Source organism: Macrotis lagotis, chromosome 7 (assembly GCF_037893015.1).
Source record: "Macrotis lagotis isolate mMagLag1 chromosome 7, bilby.v1.9.chrom.fasta, whole genome shotgun sequence".
Classification (NCBI taxonomy): domain Eukaryota; kingdom Metazoa; phylum Chordata; class Mammalia; order Peramelemorphia; family Peramelidae; genus Macrotis; species Macrotis lagotis.
In genome coordinates, this window is record NC_133664.1 from 125,640,266 (window position 1) to 125,664,216 (window position 23,951).

The 23,951-nt window shown below is 33.4% G+C and overlaps 1 protein-coding gene across 1 annotated transcript in view; it reads left to right on the forward strand.

The window, feature by feature from the left end:
* Window positions 1-23,951, forward strand: part of LOC141494148 (endoplasmic reticulum-Golgi intermediate compartment protein 3-like) — a 147,075-nt gene that overhangs the window by 109,047 nt on the left and 14,077 nt on the right. Inside the window, 2 exon segments of the mRNA XM_074195278.1 lie at window positions 4,587-4,680; window positions 7,724-7,838. Of these exon segments, the coding sequence (XP_074051379.1) occupies window positions 4,587-4,680; window positions 7,724-7,838 (209 nt within the window).

Below are 23,951 nucleotides of genomic sequence, written 5' to 3' on the forward strand. Positions count from 1 at the left end.
AAAAGAGGAAGAAGCAATAAGTATTTGATTCCCTACATCTTCCACTTCCCCAATGCTGTACCAATCTGTCCTATTCTATTTTACAACTTTAAGTAATGATACTCAGAGGGAGATAGATTTCTTTCCATCTTCCTCCTCCATGCCCTTCTGAAGTGTAATTGAGAGGAGTGGATCTGCCATCCATGATGTATGCCTCACACAAATACATGAATATTGCTTGTCATTTTAGTATGATCAGCTAAGGAAAATAATAGGGATTGTACCTGATATTTCATTGTTACAGTGTAGTAGAGTCAAATTCAAATAGAACTAAGGGTCGTTAAGTCATATGTATCCTATAGGCTGCATTTCGACTTAGAAAATCATATATTAATGTTATCTATATATTATTGCAATTTTATTTATTTTGTTACATATTTCTAAATTATGTTTGGGATACATTGAAAAATGAGGGAATCCCTTAGAATGTGCCAAGTCTCCTGTGGGCATCTTTTCCTGCCTAGTTAATTCATCTACACTATGTACAGTAACTGCCAACTTAGTGCATTTCCAGAGAGAGTCTGCCATCCACGTTCTATTTATGTTTTGCCTGCTGTTCATATATTGGTTGGCAGTCATTACTAGCAAGCTAAATTTTGGCTTTAGTCATGTTTTTATGACAACTAAAAAAGTTGTAAACTGTCAAGTTCTATGCATAAATATATCCTCACATACCATCGTGAAATTCCCAAGTTGGAAACTGGAAATCATCTAGCCCATTACCCAGCTTTTGAGTGGTATTACATAAAATTTATCCAACATGAAGGGGAATCAAACTTATTTCCAGAAGCTCCCAAGAAAGATGGACAAAACATTTTATAAATCATTTTTCTCAGAGTTGGCTTACTCTAAATTGACATATGGTTGTCTTTATGCTTTGTGATGCCAATAAATATAATTAATTTGAATAAACATACATCATTTGTCAATAAAGCATAACAAAAAGGAGATGAAAACAAGGGGAAATGCTTGGATAAATATGGGCTGATCAGCTTAGTCATAAATTTAAATTCTCTTACTAGAATTATAACTTGGTAAGTTAAATAAACTTATGTCTTTCTTAGAATTAAATAGCAACAAAAGATTGTGACTCTACTAAAAATGCAGAACAATTAAAAGTAAAATATTCTTCTGGAAATTAAAACATTATTTATGTGACAAAGTCCTATTCCTTTAACTCATAATGATTTAGAGATATTTCTCAAGCAACACAAGTGTAACCTAAATCTATTTTCTCATGGTGTAAAGGTTTTGATGATAATATGAGTCAATTTTGTGAAGGCCAGTCTACCTTAAAATAGAAATGCTCATTATCATTAAGTTGCTCCTTAATTATACACAATTCCATCAACTCTCCTATCATAATAATAATTGAGGAGAGGTAGGAGAAGCAGAGAATTCAGGGAATCATAGTGTTTTATATTGGTTTAATTCTAATAAACACTACTTCTAATTGATATTTGAAATATGAGGTCTTTGTCCTAGTTAACAAGAAATTGAAATGCTATTGGATGAATTGAGGCATTATTAGTATTGGTGTTCTCGTGAAAAATGAAACAACAAAAAAAATTAAAGTAGTCCATTCAAAGGCTACAGAAATAATCATTGTATGGGATTTTTGATCATATTGTCTTGTAATTCTTATAGGAAACATCAGAAAAAAAAAATAAGAACTCCATCAAAATGATCAAATCTCATTCCTGAACAGTTTTAACAGAGTATAAAGGAGGACATTAATAATGAATGAAAGAATGAATGAATTTTTAAAATATCTGTTTATAGGGGGTGGCTAGGTGGCGCAGTGGATAGAGCACTGGCCTTGGAGTCAGGAGTACCTTAGTTCAAATCCGGCCTCAGACACTTAATAATTACCTAGTCATGTGACCTTGGGCAAGCCACTTAACCCCATTGCCTTGCAAAGTCTAAAAAAAAATCTGTTTATAGATAAAAGCAAATCACTGTGATAATTACACAGAAAGTAAAAACAGAAAGTCAAGAAAAACCCTGCTCTAAAAAAATTTAAGATCTAACAAGAAGAGACAATATACCTAGAAGGTTTTAGCTTCAAATAAAATAGAATGTTCCAGTTGCAAACCAAATTGTAATACATATTTAAAATCATTTCCATTGATAAAGCTCAATATATTTCTGATTCTAAACCATTTGAAACTGTCAAGGACTTTGGGAGCAAGAACTTTCTTTATAGTTTTTTAAGCAACTTCAGGGATAACATAAAGAATTGAGTTTACATCTCTATAAGAATTTTTCCCGTGGATGATGGCAAAAAGGACAAAGCTGGAATCAGGATCGGTGATCTGGAAGCATCAATATATCAAGTACTCTAATGTTTAGTTGCCTGCCAATGGCTGTTGGTTTGTGATTGGTATTGATGGCTGCAAGAATTGCAAGCTCAAAAAAATAAAAAGAATTGCAGGCTACTTTTCTACTAGGATTGCTCTCTGTCAATGACAGCAAGGGACAGGAAGGAACTCCAAAATGCCTGTCTTCTCAGCAATCTCTACTACCATGCAAGGAAAATTAGTAGAGGTAGCCTCAGTGGTTTGATCATTGACATTGTCATGCATTAAGGTCCTCCAAACTACCAAGTCAACATTCACTTTTATATTTATGAAATATTTTTATTATTGCATTATATTATATTATTTCATTACAATGTATTAATTATATACACCTGAATTTTCCAAAATTTAAAAGTGTCCATTGATTTTATACTTTAGAGGATCTTGTTATTCAACATGCTTTCAGGTTGATCGAGCCACTGAGTCTATGATGTACAGAATGAAGCACTATACATATACACCTCTATATAATGCATGTTTATGTTTTGTGTATAAGCTTATACATTGATAAAGATCCACTTTCAAAGATTTATAGGGAATTTACAGAAACAAAAGAGATTTCCTAGATAGATTGATATTCAAATAATATAAATAAGTAATTTTAAAAAGAAAAAATTCAAACTATAAATTATAAGATATATAATAAACAAAGTAAAAATACAACAGACATTACAGGGAACAAGTGAGACAATCTCAGAGAAGAAAGCACAAGCATCTGGAGGATTTAGGGAAGGCCTCCTATAAAAGGTGGTGCTGAGCTAAGTCTTGAAGGAAACCAGAATCTCTAAAAAACAATCATACCTTGGGGTGGCTAGGTGGCGTAGTGGATAAAGCACCGGCCTTGGAGTCAGGAGTACCTGGGTTCAAATCTGCTCTCAGACACTTAATAATTACCTAGCTGTGTGCCCTTGGGCAAGCCCCTTAACCCCATTTGCCTTGCAAAAACCTAAAAAACAAAACAAAACAAAATCATACAATAAGAAGACCATTCTAGACATGTTGAATGATCAGAGTAATGGTTGAAAGGAAAAAAAGAGATGGATATTGTATGTATGAAATAGAAAATAATCTCATAAGGAGGATAGGATTTGGTCAAGTTGCAAAGAGATTTAAAAACTAAAGTAAGTTATAGTTGTTCCTAAAGGGATTAGAAAAACAATGGGATTTATTGAGTGGAGTGAATTGGTGAAATGTTTAAACTTTCACTTGAAGAAAATTGTTTTGGGGACTGTGGAGAGGATTAAATATGGTGGGGAGAAGTCAGAAGCAGGGAAACTAATTAGAGGTTATTAACAATAGCCCAGGCAAGAAACAAAAAAGTTTGACTATGAGATCAGTGGTTGTATAAGTGGAAAGCAGAATATCTATAGGAAAAATCTTGTGGAGAAATAAATGACAAGATTTTACACCTGATTAGATATGTAAAGTGAGAGGGACTAGGGTTGCAAGTCTGGTTGACAAAAAAAAAAAACAAGGTGGTATCCTCCACAGAAATAAGGAGTTTCAAAATTTGAGATGAGTTTGAAAGATATTTAAATCTGTTGTAGATATGGTAAATTTAAAATGACCCTGAAATACCTAGCTTAAAATATATGATTGGAAGTAATGATGTGGAGGGATAAGTCAAAAGAAAAACTAGAATTGGTTATGGAAACCATCTTCTAGATAACAATTTAATCAAGTTTTTGCAATATACTTGTTAGAACTACTGAACTTTTTTCTGATGCTTTTTGTATATTCTTTATTGTAAGAATGAATCTGGGAGGGGTGAAAATGAATAAATTGGGAAATTAGGCAATTCAAAAGATAACAACAAAATAGCTAATTTTTAAAAATTGAACCTTTTGGAACTAATGAGATCCTGAAATGAGATGATGGATAAAAATAAAGAGAAGAGTGTTTAGATAAAAGCTTTGAGAGATGATGACTGAGAAAAAAGCTATTAAATTCAGGAAAAATGAGATATAATTAATAACTCTGGAAAATAGTTTTACCTGAATGATGATACTTTATATGAGTCTCAGAAGGCTAGAAAAGAGTAAAGGGAACTGTATAGATACCAGAAGTAAAAAAAAATATCTATTTTTCCAAATACAAGTAAGAATGGGTAATATAGAAAGAAAACTTTTAGGGCTGGTAGTATTAAGATAGATTTGAGGTTACATTTTTTTTGGTTTTGTTTTTTAGGATGCAGGATGGTTGAACTGTTGGCAGTCAGCAAGAAGGATCCAGTGGGTAGAAAGAAATTAAAGATTAGACAAAGGCATTTGTTGAAAACAAAGTAAGTAATGCAGTCAAGGACATGTGGAGGGTTATTCTTGTCAAAAAGTGCCTCTTAATGGAGGGTAGAATAGTGAGGATATCAGAAATATGTAAGCTGAAGCAAACGGTGTAAGAGTGGGCTCTCTATGAAAGACTTGAATTGTTTCTGATTCAGTATGAGCCAAAGTCCTCAGATGAGAAGGTAAAGGAATGTCACTGGAGAAGCAAAGATTTGCAAAATCTGTGGGGGCAAGCAGAATAGAGAATCAGTTAGGAGCAGAATTACTATTTTGTAGAAGTAATGACTTACTTGTAAGCAATTTTTAGTAGATTGAATCAGCTCAATTTTATGATATTTTTTTAGTTCTATTTAACAAAATTTTAATGGGAATAAAGAAGTAATCCAATTTCCAGGTTGTCAAGGCACAATTGATCATAGGATAAGGGAATAAGGGATTTGATAGCAGATATATATTATAAAGTTGAATTGATTCACAAAGGGTTCAATATCAGGAAGAGAGTTTAGGTAGAGAAGGGGTAGGGAAGAACTGGTATATGCAAAGACTAAAGGACAAGGAAATGGAATTATGGATTTTAAGGAATATATAGGTGATGTCATGACAAGCATATGACTGATTTTAATAAGGAAGCACTATTCTAAGGCACCAACTTCAACTTTCTTTGCCAGAGCCATCTGGATCCAGTGGCCTGATATGAATCAGGATGATTGGAGATGACCCTAGATGTTAGGCAATCAGGGTTAAATGACTTGCCCAAGGTCGCTCAGTAAGGATCAAGTGTCTGAAGCTGGATTAGAATTCTCATGCTTTTGACTCCAAGACCAGTGCTCTATCCTTTCAACCACTTATATAGTAATTCAATTATATGAAATTATGATAGACTCAAAAAATTTCAGAGGTCTTGAACCTAGAAGTGTTTATAAGGTCAAGGACTTGACTGTCACTGTGCCCTAAGGGCTATAAAACCATCCATAATGTTTAACTTGCAATATTACAACTAGGTCAACATTACAAAAGAGATAAAATAACAAGGAAAAGGACATGCATGTAGAAAGAATTGGAAATAGAGGGGATGCACATCAGTTTGGAAATAGCTAAATAAATTGTGGTATGTAATTATGATGGAATGTTGTGCTATAAGAAATGTTGAGCAGAATCTCTCCAAAAAACCAGGATTTACTTGTGCTGATGCAGTACTTGAGCTGTTTTATACATACTGTACACAAAATAACAACAATATCATAGGATGATAGATTGTCCTGACAGACTATTTCTTTTTGGTTCTCCTAATTGACTTATGATACCACCCTTTAATAAATTTTGTATCCATTTGAAACTTACTTGGATACAGGATATGAGATGTTGAGTTATTCTTAGTTTTTGCCATACTGCTTTCCAGTTTTCCCTGCAGTTTTTATCAAACAGTGAGTTCTTTCCCCAGAAGCTAGACTATGGGCTTGTCAAAAAGTATATTAACATGGTAATATGTTTTTTATTGTTGTTGGAACCTTTTATTTCCTTAGTACCAGAAAATTTTGATGACTGACACTATATATAGTTTTAGATCTGAAATACTAAACCACCTTCCTTTGCCTTTTTTGTCATGAACTCCCTTGATATTCTTGATATTTTGTTCCTCCAGATAAATTCTGTTATTTTTTCTAGTTCTTTAAAATATTTTTGGTAGTTTAGTAATTTAATTTATGTAGAATTGTCATTTATCTTATATTACTTCAGTCTTACCAAGAGCAATTGATATTTTTCTAATTGTTAAGGTTTAACTTTATTTGCATGTAAAATGGTTTGTAAATTTGTTCATATAGTTTCTGGATTGGTCTTGTAAAGTAGTTTCTCAAGAATTTCTTCTAATTACTTTTTCATGTAATTTTCATGTAATTACTTTAACTGGAATTTCTCTTTCTATCTCTTGTTGGGCATAGTTGGTAATGTATGCTGATGATTTATATTGGTTTATATCCTACAACTTTGATAAAGTTGTTATTTGTTTCAAGACATTTTAATAGTTGATTTTCTAGGTTTTTCTAAATATACCATTATATCATCTGCAGAGTGAGAGTTTGTTTCTTCATTTCCTATTCAAATTCCTTCAATTTCTTTTTCTTCTCTAATTGCTAAAGAAAGCATTTCTAATACAATATTAAATAATAGTGGTGATAATGGGCATCCTTGTTTCATCCCTTACCTTAATTGGAATTGCCTTCAGTTTATCCCCTTAAATATAATACTATTTATGGTTTCAGAAAGGTACTGGTTATCATTTTCAGGAAAGCTCTATTTATTCCTATTCAATCAAGTGTTTTAAATAGGAATTAATACTGTATTTTATTAAAGACTTTTTCAATATCTATTGAAATAAGGATATGATTTCTATTAATTTTCTTACTGGCATAGTTAAATATGGTATTTATTGTCCTAAAATTGTGTCCATCACTTATAACCTGTATAAATATTACCTTATCATAGAGTATTATCCTAGTGAAATTTGCTATAATCTCTGCTAAAATTTTATTTTATTTAAAACTTTAGCAGCAATATTCATTAGGGAAATTGGCCTGTAATTTTGTTTTCACTCTTCCTAATTTAGATATCAGAATTATCTTGGTATCCTATAAGTAATTTGGCAGGGCTCTTTCTTTATCTATTTTTTCAAATAGTTTTTATAAAATCGTTCTTTAAATGGTTGGTAGAATTCATTTGTGAATCCCTCTGGTCCTGGAGTTATTTTCTTTGGGATTTCATTGATGACTTCTGTTTTTTTTTTGAAATGGAGTTATTTAGGTATTTTATTTCCTCTTATTTCAATCTAAGCACTTTATATTTTTGTAAATAATCATCTACTTCATCATCCAGCCAAAATGGCAGAAAGAATACAGGCATAGTGTTTAAGTGCTCCTGATTCCCATCAAAAATAACATGAAAAAAACCTTTTAACAGAAATTCGATCAACAAAACCCAGAAAGAGAAGCTAGGAGAACACCTACCAACAAGGTTGGTCTGCGGGACTGTGGGTGGGTAAACCAGAGTGGAGATCAGAGAGCCAGCACAGGGACAACAGCTGGGGGAAGCCAGAGGACCTGTGCTAGCTGCAGAGGCTTTGGTGTGTGGCTGGTGTGAGAGCTACCTTCAGGAATCTTTGGTCAGAGGGAGATGAGCTATGAGAGGGTGAGTTCCAGCACAGTGATCTTCAGAGCACATCTAGAAAACAATCAGCTGCACTGGTACCTGAGCACCATGCTTTCAGTAGAGCCCTCTCCCCAGAAGAAATGTTAAACAAACCCCACTCCCTCAGGCTCAGGTGTGGGCAACATAGTTCACTCAACTGAAAGGGAGATTAACTCTCTCTCACTCTCTCAGGGCTCAGTCTATTATTCAAGGTAAACTCAGACCCTGCTGCTGAGGGCCTCAAACACTTCAGAGAAAGCAACGAGCACCCCCTACTGGCCTGCCCTTGGAATTACTAAGCCAAGTGAACAAAGCCTCTAGGATCCTCAAAAGCAAATTCTGAGAGCCAGCCCCTCCCCAACACAAGATCCTAGAAAGATGAAGAAAGGCAAACGAAAAGGGGACCCATTGAGAAATACTTAGAAATAACAGATTCTAACCCAGAAAGAGCTAGCACTTCTGAGAAGAATGAATTGGTCTCCAGACCAGAACGACTTCCTTGAAGAAATCAGGAAGGACTTTAAAAATCAATTGGAAAAATTGGGAAAAGAAACTCAAGAGAGCATTAACATCTTGCAAGAAAAAATTAACATCTCTCAACAAGAAAACAATTCCTTGGAAAATATAATTAGACAAATACAAAAAGAATATTTCTCTCAGATCCTCAATTGGGCAAATGCAAAAAGAAAATGATACTCTCGAAACTACACTTGGGCAAATGGAAAACTCCTTCAAAGATAGAATTGACCAACTGGAAAAGGAACTGCAAAAGGTAAAAGAAGAAAATTCTTCTCGAAAAAAACAGAATGGAATCAGTGGAAACTAATGACTACATGAGAAAATAAGATTCTGTTAAACAAAACCAAAAGATCGGAAAAATAAAAGAAAATGTAAAATACCACATCAGCTAAAACACTGACCCCGAGAATAGATCAAGAGGGGACAACCTGAGAATTATAGGCCTTTCTGAAAACACTGAAGAGGAAAAAATCCTGTACTTAATATTACAGGATTTGATGATGGAAAATTGCCCTGATACCATGGAACCAGAGGGCAAAATACTTATTGAAAAAAATACATCGATCTCCTCTGGAAAGAGATCCTAAAATGAAAACACCAAGGAATGCTATGACCAAATATCAGAACTGTCAGATAAAAGAGACAATCCTGTAAGCAGCCAGAAAAAAAACAATTTAAAAACCAATGAGAAACAGGATCACACAGGACCTGGTTGCATCAACATTAAGGGATCACAGGGCCTGGAATGAGATATTCTGAAGAGCAAGGGAGCTTGGAATGCAGCCAAGAATTCACTATCTGGCAAAGCTGAGCCTTCTCTTCCAGGGGAAAAGATGGACATTTAACAAAGTGGGAGACTTCCAACATTTCCTGATGAAAAGACAGTGCTAAATAGAAAATTTGGACATCAAACAGGAGGCTCAAGAAACATCTGAAAAGCTTAAAAAAAGGAGTAAAGAAAAAGAAACTGCTATTCAATAAGGTAAAACTAGCTATATCCCTACTTGGGAGAAAGATTCTCATAACTCTTGAGCATTGTAACTCTATTAGAGAGAATATACTTAGCCAGAAGTTATGGTCACTCATGACTTATTTGTGAGACTCTTATCCAATAAGATGAAAATGGCTAAATCCCTACCTGGGAGAAAGACTCTAATAACTTGAGAATTATAACTCCATTAGAGAGAATATATTTATTCAGAAGTGATGGACACTTGTAACTTTTCTATGACTCAGATGAAATGATTTAAAAACAATATCTCCTTATATCTATATATGTTTTTTCTGCAGTACATGGAAATTACCCAAAAAACTGACCAGATATTAGGACATAAAAACTAATGATCAATTGAGGAAAGGCAGAAATAATAAATACAGCTTTCTCAGATCATAATGCAATAAAAATCATATGCAATATTGAACCAGGGTGATAAAGACCCAGAACAAATTGGAAGCTAATTAATCTCATTTTAAAGAATGCATGGGATGTTCCCGGCCAATATTAGACAGACATAGTTCTAAAGTCTCCTGATCTTTCCCCATCTATCATATGAAACAAACCTCTTGACAGAAATCCGACCCACAAAATCCCAGAAAGAAAAGCCAGGAGAAACAACATCTACCTCAGCATTTGATTCCTGCAGCAGCATTGGTTGGACGAATTTGGGTGGGTGAGTCTGGGCTCAGAGGGCAGATCAGCCCTGGATCAGCCACATTAGTGGCTGAATTGGAGCCAGGGAGTCTGAGGGCCAGAGAGCCAGACCTGCTGGATCAGCAGTGGGGCTAGACAGTGGGGGCTTGAGTCAGCTAGGGAGCAGAGGCACTAGTGTTGGTGCTGTCCCTCTGGAGCTTGAATACAGGGCTTGGGGGAAAGTTCCAGTGCAGGAGAGCTGTGGACACCATCCCTGGGCTCCTCTGGTCTAAGGAATTCTGAGTCCATGCCTCCATTATGGCTGAGGCCTCTTCCAGGAACAAACAATTGCAGACTACTTCTGCCTCAGGGGCAGGTGTGTGAGCAGAAGAACTAGCCCAAGTGACAATAGGGAGAGGAATGACCTCACCCCAGAGTAAATCCCACCATTGATTGAAGACAAAAGAATTCAATAGCTCCAACTCCTTCCTTCAAGCAAAGGGAAAAGGCCTCAATCAAGGTCACAGACACTCCAGAGAAAGCAACCAGCACCTCCTACTGGCCAGCCAGAGAAACTGCATTCAGTGGGTAAAGCTTTTAGCGATCCCAAGCCCCTGTAAACCAGCCTCTCCCCAACTCAAGGTCTTAGCAAAATAAAGAAGGGTCAGTGGAAAGGTGGAGCCATACAAAAATTCTTGGAAGGAAAAGACCCTAACTCAGAAAGACCTAGAACCTCTGAGGAGAATACAATCTGGTCCTCAGCAGAGAAAGACTTCCTTGAAGAAATAAGGAAGAAGTTTAAAAATCAACTGGAAAATTTGGGAGAGACAATATCTTGCTACAAAAAAAGAAATACTTAGAAAATACAATTGGACAATACAAAAGCAGAATAAATCTCTCAGATACTCAATTGGACAAATATAAAATGAAAATAAATCTCTCACATCATCAATTGGACAAATACAAAATGAGAATAATTCTCTCAGATCCTCAATTGGGAAAATGCAAAAAGAAAATAATTCTCTCAAAACCTCAATTGATCAAATGGAAAGTGTTTTCAAAAGCAGAATTGACCAAAAGGTTAATGAAGAAAACTCCCCCCCCAAAAAAAAAAGATGGAGTCTGCCAAAACTAATGACTCCATGAGACAGCAAGAGCCAGTTAAACACAATTTAAAAAATAGAAAAAATAGAAGAAAATGTAAAATATCTCATCAACAAAACCACTTACCTAGAGACTAGATCAAGGAGGGGCAACCTGAGAATTATTGGACTTCCTGAAAAACACTGAAGAGAAAAAAAGCCTGGACTTAATATTACAGGATGTAGTGATGGAAAACTGCCCTGATATCATGGAATCAGAGGGCAAAGCAGTTATTGAAAGAGTACAACAATCCCCATCAGAAAAAGATCCTAAAATGAAAACACCAAGGAATGTTGTGACCAAATTCCAGAACCATAAGATAAAAGAGAAAAGTCCTGCAAGCAGCCAGAAAGAAACAATTTGAATATCAAGGAGCCACAGTAAGGATTATGAAGGACCTGACTGCATCAACATTAAGTAATCCAAGGGCCTGGAAGAAGATATTTCGAAGAGCAAGGGAGCTTGGAATGCAACCAAGAATCCACTATCCTACAAAGCTTAGCCTTCTCTTCCAGGGAAAAAGATGGACTTTTGATGAAATGGAAGAATTCCAAAAACCTGTGATGAAAAGACTGGAGCTAAATAGAAAATTTGGACATCAAACAGGAGATTCAAGATACACATGTAAAGGTTAAAAAGGGGGGGGCATAAAAGAAAAAAAAAACTGCTATCCAAAAAGTTGAAAATTGCTATATCCCAGCATGGGGAAAAAGATTCTCATAAATCTTGAGAATTGTAACTCTAACAGAGTGAATATATCTAGCCAGAAATGATGGACATTCATGAACTATCCATAAGCCTGCTATCTAATGGGATATAACTGGCTTTAACCCCACTTAGGAAAAAGACTCTAATAATTCTCAAGAATTTTAACTCTATTACATAGAATGTTCTTAGCTAGAAGTGATGGATACTCAGAATTTACTATGACTCAGATAAAATGATCTAAAAAACACTACTTCCTTAAAAGGGGGGACAGGAAGGAGATGGGAGGAGGGCGAGGATTGAATGGTTTAAATCTCATTACACTAAGAGGTACAAAATACCTATGGTAATAGAGGGGAAGAAGGGAGGACATGCGAAACACCTGAATCTTCTTCTCATCCGACTTGACTTAAAGTCAACCTATACATACTTAGTGAAATTGTAAAACATTTAGCCATTAAAGTATTAAAAGGGGAAAAGTGGAGAGGGGGATGAAGAAAGGGAAGGGGAATAGAGAAAAAAGGGGAACTAACAAAAGGAAGGGAAGGGAAAAAGGTAAAGTTTAAAGAAAGGGGAGGGGTGATATAGGAGGGCAAACACTGAAGGGGCTGGTATTCAGAAACAAAATACTGGGGAATACGGATAAAGGCAGTGGAAAGGGGGGGAAATACAAACAGAGAGAAGATAGCATGGAGGGCAATAAAAAATTAGTAATCATAACTTTGAATGTGAATGGGATGAACTCTCCCTTAAAACATAAGTGAATAGCAGAGTGGATTAAAAACCAGAATCCTACAACATGCTGCTTGCAAGAAACTCATCTGAAGTAGAAATATACATATAGAGTAAAGGTAAAAGGTTGGAGCAAAATATATTTTTCTTCAGCTGAAGTAAAAAAAGCAGGAGTAGAAAACCTTAGTCAGGCAAAGCAGAAGCAAAAATAGATAGTGTTAAAAGAGGTAAAGAAAGAAGCTTTATCCTTCTAAAATGTAAAAGAGACAATAAAGTTACTTCAATACTGAATATATATATATATATATATATATATATATATATATATATATATATATATATATATATATATATATATACACCCAATGCAGTAGCATCCAAATTCTTAGAGGAGAAGCTGAAAGAACTACGGGAATACATAGAGAGCAAAACTCTACAAGTGGGAGACCTCAACCTCCTGCTATCAGATCTAGATAAATCAAATCATAAAATAAACAAGAAAGAAGTTAAGGAGGTAAATAGATTGTTAGAAAAATTACATATGGTAGACTTCTGGAGGAAACTGAATGGGGATAGAAAGGAATATACCTTTTTTCTCTGCAGTACATGGAACTTATACAAAAATTGGTCATGTACTAGGACATAAAAACCTAATGATCAACTGCAGAAAGGCAGAAATAGTGAATACATCTTTCTCAGATCACAATTCAATAAAAGTCATATGCAATAATGGGCCAAGGAGAGATAGACCCAGAACAAATTGGAAACTGAATAACCTCATTTTAAAAAATGAGTGGACCAAAAAGCAAATTATAGAAAGAATTAACAATTTTATCCTACATAATGACAAAAAGGAAACAACATACCAAAACCTATGGGATTCATTCAAAGCAACTCTCAGGGGATATATTATATCTTTAAATGCTTACATGAATAAATTGGAGAAAGAGGAAATCAATGAACTAAACATGCAACTAACAAAATTAGAGAAAGAATAAATCAAAAAAGTTCAATTAAATACCAAATTAGAAATTCTAAAAAATTAAAGGAGAAATTAATAAAATCAAAAGCAAAAATAAAGACTATTGAATTAATAAATAAAGCCAAAAGTTGGCATTATGAACAAACCAATAAAATTGATAAACCTCTGGTCAATTTGATTTTAAAAAAAAGAAGAAAACCGAATTGCTAGTATCTAAATGAAAAAGCTGAACTCACCATCAATGAGGAGGAAATTAAAGTAATAAATCAAAATTATTTTGCCCAACTCCATGCCAATAAATTTGATAATCTAAGTGGAATGGATGAATATTTACAAAAATATAAGTTGCCCAAGTTAAATGAAGAAAAGATTATATACCTAAATAGCCCTATCTAAGAAAAAGAAATTCAACAAGTCATCATTGAACTCCCTAAAAAAAATTTCCAGGGCATGATGGATTCACAAGTGAATTCTACCAAACATTTTAAGGAACAATTGGTTCCAATTCTATATAAACTCTTTGGAAAAATAGGGAATGATGGAACTCTTCTTAACTCTTTCTATGAAACCAATATGGTGCTGTTACCTAAACCACAAAGAGTTAAAACAGAGAAAGAAAATTATAAACCTATCTCCCTGATGAAAAGAAATGAAAAAATCTTAAATAAAATCTTAGCGAAACAATTACAGCAAGTTATCACTAGGATAATAAAATATGATCAAGTAGGATTTATCCCAGAAATGCAGGGTTGGTTAATATTAAGAAAACTGTTAGTATACTCAATTATATCAACAACAAACCTATCAGAAATTATATGATCATATCAATAGATGCTGCAAAAGCCTTTGACAAAATACAGCCCCCATTCCTACTAAAAACACTAGAGAGTGTAGGAATAAATGGACTGTTCATTAGAATAATTAGCAATATCTATCTGAAACCATCAACAAGCATTATTTACAATGGGGAGAGGCTAGAAGCATTCCCAATAAGATCAGGGGTGAAGCAAGGGTGCCCATTATCACCACTATTTATTCAATATTGTATTAGAAATGTTAGCTTCAGCAATTAGAGAAGAAAAAGAAATTGAAGGAATTAGAACTGGGAAGGAAGAGACAAAACTCTCACTCTTTGGAGATGACATCTATCTAGAGAATTCCAAGAAATCGTCCAAAAAACCACTGGAAACAATTAGAAATTTTAGCAAAGTTGCAGGTTATAAAATAAACCCTCATAAATCCTCAACTTTTCTATATATGTCTAGCAAGAAATAGCAGGAAGAGCTAGAAAAAGAAATCCCATTCAAAGTAACCTCAGACAATATAAAATACTTGGGAGTCTATTTGCCAAGACAGATTGAGAATCTTTTAGAAAACAATTATAAAACACTTGTCAGACAAATTAAATCAGATTTAAATAACTGGTCAAATATCAACTGCTCATGGATATGTAGAGATAATATAATAAAAATGACAATTCTGCCAAAACTAAACTACCTGTTTAGTGCCCTACCAATCAAAATTCCAAAAATTTACTTTTTATGACTTAGAAAAAAATGTAAGAAAATTCATATGGAAAAATAAAAAGTCAAGAATTTCCAGGAGCTTAATGAAAAAAAAAGGTGCAAAAGAAGGTGGCTTAGCCCTACCTGATCCAAAATTATAAAGCATCAGTCATCAAAATTGTTTGGTATTGGCTAAGAAATAGAGTGGTGGACCAGTGGAATAGACTAGGTGCAAAAGAAGGAGACAATTATAGTAATCTGCTGGTTGATAAACCCAAAGACTCCAGCTATTGGGATGAAACCTCCCTCTTTGATAAAAAAACTTCTGGGATAATTGAAAGTTAGTATGGAAGAAACTTAGATTAGACCAAACCTAACACCCTTTACCAACATAAGATCCAAATGTTACAGGACTTAGACATAAAAAGACAATATTATAAGCAATTAGAAGATCAAGGACTAGTTTACCTGTCAGATCTATGGAAAGGGGAGCAGTTTATGACTAAGGAAGTACTGGAGAACATCACCAAAAACCAACTAGATGATTTCAATTATATTAAATTAAAAAGCTTTTGCACAGAAAAAAACACTGTAACCAAGATAAAAAGAAATGTGAATTGGGAAACAATCTTTACAGCTAATGATTCTGACAAAGGACTCATTTCTAAAATATACAGATAACTGAGTCATATTTTTAAAACAAAAAGCCAGTCCCCAATTGACAAATGGTCAAAGGATATGCAAAGGCAATTTACAGATGAGGAGATCAAAGCACCACAGCCATATGAAAAATTTCTCTGAATCATTAATTATTAGAGAAATGCAAGTTAAAGCTTCTCTGAGGCACCACCTCTCAGATTGGCCAATGTGACCAGAAAGGATAATGATCATTGTTGGAAGAGTTGTGCAAAATCTGGGTCACTATTATACTGTTGGTGGAGCTGTGAACTCATCCAACCTTCCTGGAGAGCTATTTGGAACTACGTCCAAAGGGCACCAAAAATGTGTATACCCTTTGACCCAGCAATACCACTACTTGATCTATACCCTGAAAAGATGATGAAAAAGGCTAAAAACATCACTTGTACAAAAATATTTATGGCAAACCTGTTTGTGTTGACAAAGAATTGGAAATGAAGTAAATGTCCTTCAATTGGGGAATGGCTTAGCAAACTGTGGTATATGTATGTCACGGAACACTATTGTTCTATTAGAAACCAGGAGGGATGGGATTTCAAGGAAGTGTGGAGGGATTTGTATGAAGTGATGCTGAGTGAGAGGAGCAGAACCAGAAAAACACTGTATACCCTAACAGCAACATGGGGGTGATGTTCAACCTTGAAAGACTCGCTCATTCCATCAGTGCAGTAATCAGGAAAAATTTTGGGCTGTCTATAATGGAGAGTGCCATCTCTGTATCCAAATAAAGAGCCTTGGAGTTTGAACAACGTTCAAGGACTATTCCCTTTAATTTAGGGAAAAAAACAGATATCTGATTGACTGATCGTTTTACCTCTTAGACTTCTTTTCTCTTCCTTAAAGATTTGATTTGTCTCTCATCACACTCAACTTGGATCAGTGTACAACATGGAAACAAAGTAAAAACTGTCATATTGCTTTCTGTGGAGGTGGGTGGTGGGTGTAGGGAAGTAAGATTGGGGGGGAAATTGTAAAACTCAAATAATAACATTAATAAGAAAAAAATTAAAAAATAAAGAATGAATGGAAGGTGGCTAGGTAACGCAGTGGATAGAGGACCGGCCCTGGATTCAGGAGTACCTGAGTTCAAATCCGGTCTCAGACACTAAATAATTACCTAGCTGTGTGGCCTTGAGCAAGCCACTTAGCCCCATTGCCTTGCAAAAAAACCTAAAAAAATAATGAGTGGATCAAGCAACAAATTATAGAAAGACTTAATTATTTCATCCTAGATAATGACAATAATGAAATAACATACCAAACCTATGAGATACACTCAAGGTGGCTGTCGGGGGATATATTATATCTTTAAATGCTTACATGAATAGGTTAGAGAAAAAGGAAAGCAATTGACTAAATAGGCAACTAAAAAAATTAGAGAAAGAACAAATTTAAAACCCCCATTAAGAACCAAATTAGAAATTCTAAAAATTAAAGCAGAAATTAATAAAATTGAAAGCAAGAAAACTATTAACTAATAAATATTCATCTACTTCACTTAAATTTTTTAATTTATTGGTATACAATTGGACAAAAAATCTTCAAATTATTACTTTAATTTCTTCTTCATCTGTGGTGTTTTCACCCTTTTCATTTTCGATACTGGTAATTTGATCTTTTTCTTTCTTTTTTATATTCATTATTAACCAAAGGCTTATCTATTTTATTGTGTTTTTTCCATAAAACCAATTCAGTCTTATGTATTGTTCAATAGTTTTCTTCCTTTCAATTTTATTAATTTCTCCTTTGATTTTCATATTTTCTAATTTTGTATTTAAATAGGGAATTTTTTTATTTGTTCTTTTCCTAGTTTTTGTTTTAATAGTTGCATGCCCAATTCATTGTCCTCCTCTTTCTCTAGTTTATTCATATAATCATTTAGAGATATAAAATTTCCCCTAATAATTTCCTACAGTCTTGGTATGATAGCTCATCCTTGTCATTGTCTTGGATGAAATTGTTAATTATTTCTATGATTTTCTGTTTGATCCAATCATTTTTTAATATTAGTTAATTTTATTTCCAGTTAATTTTTAGTTTATCTTTCCATAACCCTTTATTACCTTCAGTTATTAGTGCATCATAATCTGAAAATGATGAATTTAAAATTTTGCCTTTCTGCATCTGATTGTGAGGATTTTATATATATGGTTAATTTTTGCTTAGGTGCCATGTACCTCAGAGAAGAAGAAATATTATTTTCAGCCCATTCAGTTTTCTTCAATGATCTATCATAACTAACTTTTCTAAAATTTCATTTATGTCCTTAACTTCCTTTGTGTTTATTTTTTGGTTAGAATTAGCTAATTCTGGGAGATAAAGTTTGAGATCTCCCACTAATATAGTTTTCTTGTCTAAGTCTTATTCTAATTACTTTGGCTTTTCCTTTAAAAAAAATTGGATACCATACCACTTGATGCATATATGTTTAATATAGGTATTAATTCATTGCTTCATTTGTTTTAGGGAAATGTAGTTTCCTTCCTTATCCCTTTTATTTTGATCTAGTTCTGTTTTTGCTTTTCCTGAGATAAGAATTCCTTTTCCTGCTTTTTTTTTTTTTAATTTAAGCTGAAGCATAAAATATTCTTTTCTGGACTTTTACCTTTACCTTGTGTGTATGTATATTTCTGTTTCAAACATATTTCTAGTACACAACATTTTATAGGATTCTGTTTTTAATCCACTTTTCTATATGCTTCCATTTTATAGTAGAGATCATCCCATTCAGATTCATAATTATAATTAGTAACTCTGTAATTCCTTCCATCTTCTCTTTTCCTTGTTTGTAGTTTTCTCTCTCTTTTCCCTTTATTCCTCCTCACTAGTGGTTTCTTTGTGACAACTTATTCTTTTCAATTTGACCTAACATTAATCAATCCACTTCCCTTTTCTTCTCCCTTTTCCATTTTCTTCTCTTTTTATTTCTTTTACTTTTGCCCTCCCTCTTATTGCTCCATTCTTCCCTTGCCTTTCCCCTTTGTCCCCACTTTCCTATAGGGAGGAATGAATTTGGGAATTCTGTTATTCCCTCCTTGAGTCAAATCTGTTAAGAGTATGATTTACTTAGTGCTCACATCCTCCTTTCCTTCTCTCAAATATATTAAAATGTCCTTTGAGCCTCTTCATGTGAAGCTATTTGAAATTGTTTTATGGCTATCTTGTGTACTCACTTCTTCTATTGAAGTATATTCCTTTCAACTGTCCTGATGGAAATACAATTCTCAAGTCATAAGCATACTTACATCATATTCAGTTTATACTCAAAACCTCATTTCAAGTACAATCCCTCTAACTTTTCTAATATGAATACAACCCTCAAGAATGAAAAATTTGATCACATCACAGGTAATTTATACCCACATCTTTTTAAGTATCAACTTTCAACAGTCTTAAAAAATATAGTTCTCAAGAATTATTGTCTTCACATATAGGAAATTTATACAATTTAGACTTATTGACTCACATTTTTTTTCATTTACCCTTTTTTTATATCTCGAGTCTTGATTTTGAAGATCAGATTTACTGTTCATTTCTTGTCATTTTATTAAGTAAATTTGAAAGTCTTTTATTTTGTTGAAAGTCCATCTTTTTCCCTGAAAGACTATGTTGAATTTTGCAGGGAAGTTTATACTTGGTTGCAATTCAAGCTCCTTTGTGCTCTGGAATATCATATTCCAGACCTCTGATCCTATGATGTTGAAACTGATGAGTCCTGCATAATCCTGACTATGGCTCCTTATATTCAAATTGCTTCTTTTTTTGACTGCTTGCAATATTTTCTAATTTAGCTGAGAATTTTGAAATTGGGCTACATTACTTTTTATTTCGGAGTCTTTTTTAGGAGGTGATTGATGGATTCATTTAAGAATTAGTTTATCTTCTTATTCTAGAGGCAGTGTTTCATGATAATTTCTTTCAAGTTATCATCAAGACTATTTTTTCTGATTGTGTCTTTCAGGTGGACCAATAATACCTAAATTATCTCTTCTATATCTATTTTCCATATCAGTCATTTTTCTTTAGAGGAATTTTATTTATTCTTCTATTTTTTCAGACTTTTGGTTTTATTTGAAAAGGGGAAAGGACGCACATGTACAAAAATAATTGTAGCGGCTCTTTTTGTACTGGCAAAGAATTGGAAATTAAGGAGGTGCCCAACAATTGAGGAAGGACTGAAAAAATTATGGTATATTAATGTTAGGGAGTATTATTGGTCTGAAAGAATAGCCTTTAGAAAAGCCTGGAAAATTTTTAATAAACTGATGCTGAGAAAAGTGAGCAGAACTAGGAGAACATTAGAGATACTAACAGAGACATTGTAAAATGATCAGCTATTATTGATGTAATTTCTCTCAGTAGTTTAGTGATCAAGGACCATCCTGAGAGATATGTTAAAGAAAATGTCATTCATATCCAGAGGAAAAAAGTATGGATTCTGATTGTAGAGCAAATCATGCCATATTCATTTTTTAAATTTCTTTTATGTTTTTTCTTTATAATATCTTTCTAGTTCTTTTACAGCTTGACAAATATAAAAATATGTCTATTGTAAATTTTACAGGTACAACCTATATCAAATTGTGTGCCACCATTGGGAGGGGATGAGAGGAAGGTGGTGGGAAAACATGAAACTCTAAAGCCTACAAAAGGATGGATGTTGCAAAATATCTTGCATATAATTGAAAAATAAATAAAAGAGGAAATTAAAGGAGGAAGACTGTTTAAAAATATTGTAGGATGATCATCTGTGTAGGACTTATCTTTTCTCAGCATTAGGGACCCAAGACAACTCTAAAAGTCTTATAATGAAGAATCTATCTATCCTATCCCTCCAAATAAATAAATAATGCTACCCATCACGAGAGAAAGAGCTGATGGTGTCTGAATATAAATTGAATCATACTTTTTGTTTTAACTTTGCTTTTCTTGAAATTTCTTTTTTTTTGTTTAGAGGTTGTCTATATTTTCTTTCATAAAATAAATATTATGGTAATATTTTGCTCTGCTGCACATTTATAAGGTATATAAAATTGATTGCTTTCCAAATGAGGGGGTAGGGTGGAGGAAGGGAGACAATTTGGAACTCAAAGTTTTAAAAATTTAAATTATTTCTACTGGTAACTAGGGAAAAATAAAAACCTAAATAAAAGTTTTAAAGTAACTGAAAATATACTATGCACAACTTCCAAATATACAAGAAAATTTTTTTGCAAATTGCTTCAATCCCCAAAGATGATTATAATTAGACTCAAAAAAGGTGCATGTGTGTGTATGTGAGTATGTATATGTGTATGTGTGTATGTATAAAACACATTATTTTATATACTTATTTATCAGGTCTTTCTCTGGATACTGATTGTATCTTTTTATAGTTCCTGTACATTAAATTTTGGTATTTATAACAGACAAATAACTTATTTGTTTAGTCATTCTTTTTTATTTTGTGAATATTTTGCTTTTACAATTAATACAATAGTAGTCTCTACAAAGCATTTTTAATTGCAAGGTTTTGAGTTTTACAATTTTTCTCCCTCCTGACTCCCCCCACCAACAGAAGGGATTCTGGCATAGACTTTACATTTGTAGCCATGATAAAGATAGATGGAAAGAATCAGATACAAAAGAAAGAAAGGAAACATTAGAGATAACAAAATTACAATATGGTTAAGACAAATTTTAAAAAGTGAATATAATAGGCTTTGGTAATTAAATTCCACAGTCCCTGTGCTGGATATAGATGGAATTCTCCATAATAAGTACCCTGAGACTGACCCTGATTATTGCATTGATGGAATGAACAAGTCCATCATGGTTGAGCATTACCCCATGTTGTTGTGAATATAGATAATGTTCCTATGGTCCTGCTCATTTCATTCAGCATCAGTTCTTACAAGTCTTTACAGGTTTTTCTGAAAACTCATCTTTCATGATTTAGTTTTTTAAAAGACCAACAGTTTTATTGTTTATTTAATCTTACAATTTTTCCCCTCAATCCTGCTTACCTCTCCCCACATCCCAGAGAAGACAGTCTGATAGTCTTTACATTGTTCCCTGCTATACATTGATCAAAATTGAACGTGTTGAAAGAGTAATCATATACTTAAGGAAAAAAATAGAATATAAGAGTTCACAAAGTTACATAATATATTACCTTTCATTTTTAAAAATTAAAGGTAATAGTCTTTCACCTTTGTTTAAACTACACAAATCTTTCTTTGGATCAAGATGGTATTCTCCATCACAGATATACTAAAATTGTCCCCGATTATTGCACTGATAAAATGAGTAAGTCCATTAAGATTAATCATCACCCCCATGTTGTTGTTAGGGTATACATTGTTCTTCTGGTTCTGCTCATCTTGCTCAGCATTTGTTCATGGAAATCCTTCCAGGCTTGTCTGAATTCCCATCCCTCCTGGTTTCTAACATAACAATAGTACTCCATAACATACATATACCTCAATTTATTCAGCCATTCCTCAACTGATGGACATTCACTCAATTTCCAATTCTTTGCCACCACAAACAGGGCTGTTATGAATATTTTTGTTGAAGTGATATTTTTACCCTTTTTTCATGATCTCAACAGGGTATAGACCCAGTAGTGGTATTGCTGAAGCAAAGGGTATCCACATTTTTATTGCACTTTGGGCATAATTCCAAATTGCTTTCCAGAAAGGCTGTATCAATTCATAGCTGCACCAACAATGTATTAGTGTCCCAGAATTCCCACATCCCTTCCAACATTGATCATTGTCCTTTCTGGTGATATTGGCCAGTCTGAGAGGTATGAAGTGATATCTCAGAGATGGTTTAATTTGTTTTTCTCTAATCAGTAATTATTTAGAGCCATTTTTATATGACTATGGATCAATTTGATTTCCTCATCTATAAATTGCCTCTGCATATTCTTTGACCATTTGACAATTGGGGAATGGTTTATTTTTTTGTAAATTTGACACAGTTCTTTATATAATTTAGAAATGAGTCCTTTCTAAGAAATAATAGTTGTAAAATTTGTTTCCCAATTTAGTACATTTCTTTTGATCTTTGTTACAGTGGTTATGTCTGTGCAAAAGCTTTTTAATTTGATGTAATAAAAATTATCTAGTTTGTTTGTAATGATGTTCTCCATCTCTTCCTTGGTCATAAATTCATTGATCTCCTAGCTTGCTTATAATGTTGTCTTTTATGTCTAAATCCTGTACCCATTTTGTCTTATCTTAGTATAGGCTATGAGATGTTGGTCTAAACCAAGGTTCTGCCATAAAAATTTCCAATTTTCCAAGCAGTTTTTATCAAAGAATGAGTTTTTAATTCAGAAGCTGGACGCCTTGGGTTTATTAAACAGCAGATTACTGTAATCATTTCCCGCTATCTCTTTTGCACCTAGTCTATTCCACTGATCCACAACTCTATCTCTTTGCCAATGCCACATGATTTTGATGACTAATGATTTAGAATAAAATTTTAGATCTGGTAGGGCTAAACTACCTTATTTTGTTTTATTTCATTAAATACCTGGAAATTCTTGACATTTTATTTCTCCATATGAATTTACTTACAATTTTTTCCTAACTCATTAAAGTAAATTTTTTGGAATTTTAATTGGTAGGGCACTTAATAAGTAGTGTAATTTAGGCAGAATTATCATTTTCATTATATTAGCTCAGCCTATCCAGTTGATCATTTATCCAGTTATTTAAATCTGATTTTATTTGTGTGAGAGGTGTCCTGTAGTTGTTTTCATATAGTTTCTCAGTCTGCATTGGCAGGTAGACTCCCAAATATTTTATATTGTATGAAATTACTTTGAATGGGATTTCTCTTTCTAGCTCTTGCTACTGTATCTTAGAGGAATACATATAGAAATACTAAGGATTTATGAAAGTTTATTTTAGATCCTGTGACTGCTAAAGATGTTAATTGTTTCTAGTAGTTTTTTAGTTGATATATTTAGGATTCTCAAAGTATACCACTATGTCATCTGCAAAGAATGGGAGTATTGTTTCTTTCTTCCCAATTCAAATTCCTCCAAATTCTTTTTCTTCTCTTATTGCTGAAGCTAACATTTTTATTTTTTTATTTAATATTTATTCTCATTTTGTTCAAATAATGTTTTTTACATTAATAAAATATTCTTGTTTAAGAGTAAACAAATACCCCCTC